Source organism: Morone saxatilis, unplaced genomic scaffold (genome assembly GCF_004916995.1).
Source record: "Morone saxatilis isolate NCDOM2014 unplaced genomic scaffold, NCSU_SB_2.0 Contig16, whole genome shotgun sequence".
Lineage (NCBI taxonomy): Eukaryota > Metazoa > Chordata > Actinopteri > Moronidae > Morone > Morone saxatilis.
The window spans coordinates 10,730,538-10,740,781 of NW_023339718.1; the positions used below are offsets into that span (position 1 = coordinate 10,730,538).

At 45.5% G+C, this 10,244-nt stretch overlaps 1 protein-coding gene across 2 annotated transcripts in view; it reads right to left on the minus strand.

Annotated features, from left to right (window-relative positions):
- The window catches only part of LOC118325951 (transducin-like enhancer protein 1), a 20,499-nt gene extending 10,555 nt beyond the window's left edge, over positions 1-9,944 (minus strand). The window contains exons 1-8 of one of the 2 annotated variants that reach the window (XM_035658820.1): positions 9,161-9,944; positions 8,713-8,813; positions 7,639-7,702; positions 7,213-7,260; positions 3,910-3,972; positions 3,666-3,770; positions 931-1,147; positions 588-604 (exon numbers count right to left, since the gene is read on the minus strand). In XM_035658820.1, coding sequence (XP_035514713.1) covers positions 588-604; positions 931-1,147; positions 3,666-3,770; positions 3,910-3,972; positions 7,213-7,260; positions 7,639-7,702; positions 8,713-8,813; positions 9,161-9,184 — 639 coding nt within the window. In that variant the 5' untranslated portion in view covers positions 9,185-9,944. Of the gene's footprint in view, positions 1-587; positions 605-930; positions 1,151-3,665; positions 3,771-3,909; positions 3,973-7,212; positions 7,261-7,638; positions 7,703-8,712; positions 8,814-9,160 lie in introns of both variants that reach the window. The other variant, XM_035658819.1, reaches the window with a different exon arrangement.
- Between the last annotated feature and the right edge of the window lie 300 nt (positions 9,945-10,244).

Below are 10,244 nucleotides of genomic sequence, written 5' to 3' on the forward strand. Positions count from 1 at the left end.
CTTCATTGATCCCTGAGGGGAAATTGGGTGAAAGAAAAACACAAGTAATACTATTAAAATGAAAGAAATGTGCCTGCCTCAGCAACAGCAAGACTTTACTGGGATATAAGTTTTAATGGGACTTAAGAAAGAGTGCTGTGACTCTTTAGATACTATATTCTCAATAAAATACCAATACATGTGACATAACTGCGTGGTTGGCCAAAGATGACCTTGGTTGAACAGAAGGGATTAAAGCGATGTAATGTTTTTCTGGGAATGTTTTTCCTACAGTAGATAATTCCTTAAGTACAATTCCAAACAATTAGATTTTTTGGAAATGCTATATGTAAACTCACTGTAGTTTACTTAGGGCAGACAGTTTAAATTGTTCTTTTCCTACAGCCTGACTAGAGCCTACTCGTCCTGTAGATGTCTATCAACGGAGCTAAGACGGACTAATCTCACTGTTGAGCTAAAAGTCAAACTGCATCTAAGAACAAAGTCACATTCCCCAAAACCAAACTATCCCTTTAAGAGAGACAAGAAAATAAACTGAGTGGTTTGTCAGAACAGTAAACATTGCTGCAGAAAGAGGAAGTACTTACTGTGCCGGGCTCTCGCTCTATTGCCATTGGAAATGCGTACATGCGGTTGAGGTCACAGGGTTGGGTGTTCAGCAGAGCAAAAAGCAAAATGAAATAGACAAGAAGGAGAATGAGTTAGAAATACGAAGTCTACATTTAATTATATGTATAAATAAGAACGTTCACACAGAAAACTGACTCTGAAGCAGCTCAAACTACTTTGACTTCACCATTAACCATTGGTTTAAAAGTGAACTGTACTTTTTTTGTTATTCTGTTTTTCATAAACGTCCACGTCAGCCAACTAATGGGGGATAATTCCTCTTTGTATTTCAGGTGGTGGAGGGTGAGTGTGTTTCTTCACCTCTGTGGTGTTCAGGTCCTGCAGGGTGAGAGTCTGGTCCGGACATGTGGGGCTTTTTATCACCACCATCTTTTCCCACCAGATGTGGAGGAAGAGCACCAAGCGCTCCTGATAGAGCCAGCAGACCAGCTGAACCACCCAGCTGAGAGGGGTGGAGGCCAGCAGGGTGAGGGGTGAGGGGCACAGGGGCACCACCGTGGTTATGGGACAGGTGCTGCTGCTAGAAGACAAGAGGTAAAATATAGAAAGAGAACAAAGTTGTTAGTTGAGTTGAGAGAAAAGACACTTAAAACTGATCAGTGAATGAAACTGAGCCACCAATATGTACAGATCAATAGCACTCTGTAACCTAATCAATAGAGGTTATGGCCCTATTCACGTCTTCAACAGATGGGGCTGTTTCTTCGGTGTCTGGGTTTACACCACCTCAACAAGCTGCTGCAGTCTTCAAGGCGGTGAACACATCCTCTCCCCCTACACACCACCTCACACACACACCCTCCTCCCTCTGGGGTCAAACACTGAACAATACTGACAGCTGGGATCACAGCCCAGAGCCTGAGGATGTGGTGGTAGAAGAGAGGGGGTGGGGGTGGGAGGGGGAGATGGGGAGGAAAAGGAGGAATGACGGAGAAGTGGGGGGAGAGAGCTGAGAGCCCCAGCTGCTGCCTGCACTGTCAGGTCTTGTGAGGGAGTGAGGCGGCTGAGGAGAGAGGGGAGGAGAGAGGGAAAGAAGAGGGTCAGAGAGAGAGAGTTTGGCTGGCAGCCCTGCTCTCTCTTTCACACCAAATCAGGCGCTCGTCTGAGCGTGAAATGCCTTTGTGTTCCAAAACATCATTATTGCCTCCTCAGACAGTAGCCGCGGGAATCCAAGCTCACTGATTCGCCACCGGGAGGGGAGGAGGAAGGAGGGAGAGGAGTGGGGAAGGGAGGGGGGCACAGGAGGCGACTCTGCAGGGGTGGAAGGAGTGCTGAAGGTCAAACCGACTTTTATCTCACCTAATTGACTAACCCACTCCCCCTCTCCTGAGCCCCCGTCTTCTCTTCTCCCCTCTATCCATCCTTCACTCTCTGCGTCCTGCCCCGATGAATGAAAGCAAAACAACAAAACAGTCTTTTAGCCTCAACCTCCATGCCTGCCTGTACACACGGACACACACTCAATTTCCCAGAGTTGGTTTGCCTGCCAAACAATCAAAAATAAACACACCCACACGTCACACTTGATCACACTAACATGCGTACACAGAGTCTAGATAAACAAGGCAGGCGCACACACACACACTCACTCAACCATCCTACCCTCTGCCTGTTGTTTTCTGGGGAGAACAGAAATGCACGCTCTGCTACATCCAGACGCACACACATACAGATGCAAAAACACACACACACACACACACACACACACACACAGACAGACAGGACCCCTGATGGGAGTAAATGGAGGGGAAGTATTGGTGGAGGAAAGGGGAGCCCGGTTTATCATGGGATGTTTGTGTGTGTGTGTGTAGAGGGGTAGGGGCAACATGCTTCATTACACTCATTTAACTCACAAACGGGGTGAATGACAGGCTGGCGTGGGAGACGGGAGGAGAGGGGAAGAGGGGAGTGTAAGGGCAACGCCGTGGACCCCCCCCCCCCCCTTTTACAAACACTGAAAATCCCTGCCAATTAAACTCAAAACTGCAACTGCCAGATCCCCTCTCCCCCAATCCGGAACACACACAGACTCCCCCATCGTCCACGCCAACTAACAACCCACCACACATTTAACTCATCCAAACCCATTGCCCACTTTTTTGCTAAGCTTAAAGCTATAAAGACCCCCCCCCTTTCCCACATTCCCCTTCAACTCAACCCCCTGGCCTCACCTCCCACCAGTCAAGCCCCCTAAGGGTTCCTATAAATCAGGGTATTCTCAACTACCACCTCATCCCACCCAAAAAGTCTCTCTTTTTACCCAAACATCAGAGCGAAACCGCAAGCGAAAGGTTTATGTTTTTCTAACTTCCTTTCACACTCACCGTGCCAATCCCTCCTCAGGTCTGAAAAGCCAGTCAGTGCACATCATTCATCACAGGCTGACGACATCTTTTCAATAAACACCTCCCATCAGACTTCTCCCACTGATTCAAATCCTCTATTCTCTACTGGGTTTAAACTCTTTTCATATGTGAATATATATATATATTTATTTATATTTGTGCCCTTGAGATTGGTTTAGTAATCAAGGAATAGAAATAATTACATTTCTTTTAAAACAGTGTAGTTTTATGCTTGTCAAATCAATGTAGTTTTTTTTTGTGCAGGTGTGTAATTTATAAACACACAGCTTTACTTGCTTTAGTAGTGATTCTGAAGGTTTCAAATAAAACCCTAAAAAAATGTTTGACTTACTTTGATTTGCTCGGCTGTTGTGTTTGAATTATGTCTTTGTTACATATGTACTTATTACAATACAAGCTAATAATGAAAAAAAGCTGTATCTTATCGTTTACACTATCGTAGTTACACACCTGTTCAAGTGTAACTATGACACAGCTCCTTCACATTCAGCAACACTAGCCCTGCTGACCTACACATTTTCCACTTGTGTGAGGCATTAAAGCATCTGAGAGGTTAAATGACACTACTGACGAAATATGAAAGAGATGCTGGACCAAGAGTACACACAGGAATGCAGATACAGTTGATTTAAATACAGTTTAATAAAGAGTAAGTAGAGGAATACACACGCTGGGTGGAAGACCTGGCAGTCCACGTACCCCGATGACGGCATTGAGCTCTGCCATGGTCACCTGTTTTGCTCGCTCCACTGCTTGGACCACCTGCTGCTGATGCTGCAAAACACACACACACACACAATGTTGCTAAAGACAAAACGTAAGAAGGCTGATTTATGAGTAAAGCTAGCAGAGACAGCCGAAGTGTATAAACGGCATAAAAAACAGTCTGTAGCTCAAAGTCGCACATACTTACCTCCTGTGAAAGGAAGGGAATGACTTGTGCACAGATGGTGTTTAGTCTCTTGGCAATCTCCGTCTGATGGAGGAAGAGACACACGGAGACAGAAAGAGACTTAATTGTTAATAACATAATTACATTCATTTAGAAAAGACAGCTGTTCAGTAACACCAATAAAGTAATACAAGCGCACACACAAACGCGCTGGAAACTGCCGCCTCCACGGCAAGCGTACGCACACACACACACACAGAAACCCCAACCAGTCTATGATACAACACCCATCCACTTCTCTCTACACACAAATCCAGTGTGTGCCATTTTCAGCATCGCTCACACACACACGCAGTACAATGAGATTTTCCTTTCTAATCGTCAGCATGAGCTCAAGTTTCTCTCCTGCCTGTTGTATTTCTTATGCTCTCTCTCTCTATCCTCTGTGCTCTTGTCCCTTTTCCCATCAGCACTTCACCATAATCTCATCAGCAACTAACTTCATTTGCTCTCCCCCAGTATCCATGCCAACACATCCGCCTGCCCCCCAAACCCCCGGAGGTGGCAACAATTGGCTGAAACCAGATACCCCCACAGTGGCACCAAATCAGATAAGGGGACTCATATTACATATCATCCAATCAAATTGATACGAAGAAGGCCAGGGTGAAGAGGGAATTGGAGGAGCCATGAAACGTAGTAATGGCTCATCAGACATCCCACATAAATAGATACACAGTGAAGGCTTAAAAAGGGCTACGTGTTGTTGTTCTGCGAATACCTCGGAAAAAAGTTTTTTATCATTATGTGTTGAAAACTAATTACACTTTTCAAAACTCAGTGGACAAGAGCAAAACACAGTCCTCAAGCTGAAGGACGTTCGGCAATCTATGGGTGTTTGGTGTTTTACTGTCGCAACAATTACTTCACCGGATGTGAGAATATGTAAGACAAGTTGCTCTAACTTTACTTACTTTGTCAGCTTCCTTCCAGAATCAGCTGCGCAAGAGACTTGTGGATATTGCTGCAATTCTTTTGTCATTAAAAGAGTCTACAGCCACACCAGCGGCTCTTTAAGGCGTAATGCTGCTTTGAATTAAATGCGAACACATCTTAGTTCAGTCTGTTACTATGCTCGCGTTAGATAATTAGCAGCTGATGATGATGATGGGAATGTATCTGATCAAAAACTAAAGTATTGGACAAATTAAAATTTTTGACTTCATGATGATGTTAGATTGTAAATTGTGGGATACGTTAACTGCAATTCATCCTGAAGTGGGAATGAAAATGTCTATGTACAGAATTTCATCTCAATCCATCCAGTAGTTGCTGAGATATTACCGACTGATATCGCCACTATGTTAATAACTATATATAACTATAACTCATGAACAGCTCACACGGTGGAGACTTCCCCTCACTGGACCTCTGTCACACACAGACCTATTAGCTTGCTGAACAACTGACCCTGATTCAGCCAATTATGTACTTAGAGGAGCTAAATAAAGTACTAGCCTATCCATAAGGAGTGTCCAAGTTAAAACCAGTAACTGCTTCGCCTAGAATAGAACTATAATAAGTATAATGTCAGGCAGACTTTACCTGCAAGTCCTTTCTGAGAATCCCGAGTTGTAAGCCGAGTTGTAAGCCTATAATTAGTCTTGTATAAAGGCTCACTAATGAATAGTCTGAACAACTACGATCAGGTCAGCTCAACTAATCTAACTAAGCTAACTGACAAAACTAACAAGGATCAAACAGATAAGGCCACAAATACCTGAAGCTGCAAACCCCCGAGTGAGGCATCATTACAAATTATGACTCAAGAATATCTGGAGGAAATAAAATAAAGGTAGCAAAAGTTCATGTGTCCTGAATAACAACATTGAAGATTTGGTGCGCCGCCCACACTGTGATATCGATATAATTGAGAGAGTGGGTAAAGAAAAAGTTGAGGATACAGAGAGAAGTGTGCTAACAGAACAGGCTTTCCATTACACATATAATTGGAGCATTATTGGCACACTACATACACACAAACCCGTACCTTCCCAGCAGGAGGTGGGTTGTTGTGGATCCCCCGTACCCCCCGCCCACAGAAGCTTGTTGCTCTGACAACTGCAGCCCCAAGCTAATGACCTCCCCTGGAGTTTTAGTGTGTGTGTGTTAGTCTGTGTGTGTGTGTGTGTGGACAATAGGAAGAGATGCATCGCCCTCACAATGAGAGAACAGTAGCTTCACATGGACATAAAACGAAAGAGGAGCCTAGAAAAAAAGAAGCGATGGTTGGGGGGGTGGGGGTGTAGCACAAGGAAGAAGAAGAGATCCCATACTTTTAAATGGAGACTGAGGAGGGCGGAAAGAAAGGGAGAGAAGAACTTGGGGTGTAAAAGGAGAATAACACAAGAGGAGAAGGAGAACAAAACCTAATGGGAGGGAGTATAAGAGAGTCGAGGAAGCATCCCCACTCCTCAGTGAAGCAGCCAGGCCAATCCACCTCCAATTTCCTCTGGTCTGACTGGTCGATAGCTGTGGTAATTACTGGTAAACGCTCTGAGCCATGCACCGCTCCTGTGGGGAAATGTGTGTCTGTGTCCATGAGAAAGAGAGAGAGAGTTTCCCTCCCTCACCCATGTGTCTACACTGTACGCTTGCCCTTCAATGCGTCCACGTATGCACTCATGTATAAACACGTTTGACTTTCTGTGTTTGTGTGTACATTACTGTGCGTGTGTTCAATTGTCCCATCCCTGTGTTTGGATACATTATTCATGTCTGTGCGTTAACGTCCTTGCCTTACATCACAATAGCTGAGTGTCCTTTCTGCATTTTGTGTTTGCACACTTGTGCGTCTGCCCTACTAAAGTGTGTGTTGGTGTGTTTTTCACCTCCCTGCTTCTAAAAGGGAGAGCTCCACTGTCTCTCCTCTGCCGGTCTCACCGTGATCGATTCCTCTGCCCTCCCCAGCCCTGCCCCTCTAATGTAATAAAGCAGGCCGCTCCCCTAGACAGCACCAATCAATCTACAGAGCCATTCATCCTGCCTCTGGGCTCAGGCGGCCGGCCCTAACTGGGGAAATGGAGACAGAGCCCCATCGATCACGAATAAACACACACACACACACACACACACACAGGAATACAGTAGAACACACACAAATGCGTTGGCGCACACACGAGGGCACGTCAACAGGCACACACACCAAATACATCAAAACCCTGCCATGAGAAAGGGAGAGAAAGAGGGAGAGAGGAAGAGAGACAAACAGGAAGCAGAGAGAAGGAGAGAGAGCAGAGAAGAGGCAGGCGGATTAAAGCACACATAACTGTTGTGCATTTCGATGATTGGGCCGTAAGACATCTCGTAGTACTGCGGAGGAGGTTGTGTTAGATAAGTAAAAAGGCTTCTGAGCCTTTAAATAAAGCCGAGAACACAAAAAAAAAAAAAAAACAGGCATTCAGATGCAGATCCATTAGCATGTCTAAGTAAGGGAAACTGTAACAAAAACAGGTGTAACGTTAAATGTGCTGTGCAGTTTTCTTATTACACCTCCTCCCTTTGTTCAGATGATACAGTAATTACGTAATCTTTAAATAAAATATTTCATTCATCAGCCTTTGGAAAGATGAAAGTTCAGCATCCTCCTCAAGGACACTTCAGCGGGGCAAAAGCCTCACTAGGTGACGTTGTGTGTGTGTGTGTGTGTTGTGTGTGTGGTGTGTGTATGAGCGTCACACCAGATCTCACCATGACATAGTGTCTCTGCATCTCCGTCTTTTCACTGGCCAGCTTCTCACACTCCAGCTTGAGACTGAAAAACAACAATACACAAACTTAAAACTCAAGTTAAACAAATTTGATCTCATTCAATCCAAGCCCGTAAATATATACACATACATATATTATATATGAGTTTAGTTGTTTTGGTTTTACAGTAAGTTTCAGTGCAGATCAATGAATATCAACAAGTATTTAGGACATAGACAGATGTATGACTGTCTGTCCTCTGTCTGAAACATCTGCTCGCACTGAGAATAAACAATGAGGATGTTGAACACACACACAAGTTTTCCTACAATACATATCGAACACTGGTGAAGCATACAACTTAGCAGACAGGTTAACGTTCCCTGTGATCCCTCTTTTCTTTTATTTAAATTAAAGCACCCAAAAAAAAATGCAAACACAAAGTGTAACAGAGCAGAGCACACAGCTGGTTTTCAAGAAAAATGAAAGTGAAATGGAGAAGACGGTTCTTTCTGGCGAATTATTACAACCACCGTCCGTTGGCCGTAGGCTGTTTGGTTTAACCCGGCTCTTTGCATGTGTGAATCAGGATGGGAAACAAAGCAGCCTGTTTTTAGGTCGGTAGCTTCTCACCTGTTGCGGCCAACCCTCCCCGACAACACAAATAAGTAATAGCAGTACATATACACAAAGCAGAGAAAAACACAACTGCACACGTACTCCCAACACACACACACACACACACACACACAGAGGGGAAAATAAGGAGTGATTTATGAAACCCTGAGCCCACACGCCACCCTCTGGCTCTCACCCATCACCAAGACTTAGACCTACCGCAGTGTTAGCACTAACATTGATGCCTGGGTCTGCTGCGTGTGTGTGTGTGTGTGTGTGTGTGTGTGTGTGAACCTAATCCAGGTTTATGGGTTAGTATGAGGCCAGGGCTGGGGTTTTGTTCATTATGGTAAGGGGAATGACTGTGGTTAGGGTGAGGTTTTAGTCTTAGGGCGCAGATGACAATGAGGAAATTGGCCACTGTGCGTTGAGTGAGTGTGTGTTTGTTTTATCCACCTGTGGTACTGTGCCTGAAGAAACTGGAACTCCTCCTTGATGCGGTCCAGTGACTCTGGGATGGTGAACTTGAAGGGCTGGCCTGGAGCCTGGTGGGGCGTCTGACACACACACACACACACAGACACACACAGGGGATTATTAACATCATAGTGCCTCATTATATGGCCAACAATATGCATCTGCTCCTCTCCAGGCTCACGTGTAATGTCAACAACTTTGTTTTATTAAACTAACTATATCTGCAATGCCATTCTGCTTCTGGGGGAAGATGCAGAGCCCAATTAACGAGAATAAAGAGCTTTAAATTTGAACATGTGCTTCAGCATAAAGGCTAAAAAAAAAAAGACAACAAGAGGCGCGGGTCAGACAAAGAGGTAATGTGGACACCCGGGTTACAGCCAGGTGACTGTTAGACTGTTAAAGCAGGGAGGGAAAAGAGTCTTACCGGGTGTCGCCCCTGGGGAAACATTGTTATCTCCGGGAAGATGTAACCGTCTCCTTCTTTTTAAAAAAAAAAAAAAACAAGAAAAACCCGCTTCGAGGGATTAAATGCGGGTACAGTGGGGGTTCGGGGTGCTCGTAGTCACGGAGACGAATCCATCCGCCGTTATTATTCGGACCAACGGTCGTTAATTTCAAACAAAAACCGACGGTTCCCTCCGAGTTCGCCGACCGTTTGATTCGAATCCCCGCTCCTCTCTGTCTCCGCTCCGCTCCGCCGGCAGCGCGGCCGTAAATCACCCGGAAAAACACGGGAAACGGCTCATTAGCTGGAGGCAGCTAAGGGGGGAGGAGGAGGAGGAGGAGGAGGAGAGTAAGAACCAGGTGAGAAATGAAAAAAGACTGGAGCCACCTCAATCACTCCGGGGTTTGTATTTTGTGTAGGATCCGATGTATTCCGAGTACAGAGAGGCGAGCAAACAAACGAGAACACATTCAAGCCAGTAGACCCTCAAACCGACAGCCGCAAACTGTCAGTCGGAGCATCAGAAACAAATCCAACACAAGTTAATTGCAGTGAAGAGTTCCCACTTGACTCGCCGCGGTCGCTAGCTGGCGGTTGAACAGTCAACAAAAACAGAAATATTTACTTCCCCGCTGAGTTTGGATGCAAAAACCTGCGTCCAAAATAGGTTTCACGATATAAACAAAAAAGAGGAAAGATGTTGTTAGTTTTGATAGCAACAACTCCCACAGCGGCAGCAACAGTCCACCGTCTAGCTCTGCTTTACCTCAATGGCAACTTTCTCACGCGGTTTCACGCTCCCAGCTAACCGAAACTGTAGGCCGGCCCACAAAACGACCACGGACCAATCAGAGCCGCCGCTCCACGTGGGGACACTAATGTAGATTACGGAGCTGACCAATAGCCGCTCTGTAAACTGCCCCGAGTCTGTTGACCTGGTTGAGCTACGCGGATTCTAGCCAATCAGAGCGTAGCAAGGAGCTACCATTCCGGAGGCGCGCAGGGCGGGCAGTGCGGTCCGTGAGGCAAGTCTCACCTGTCAATCAAAGTAACGTGGGCTCAG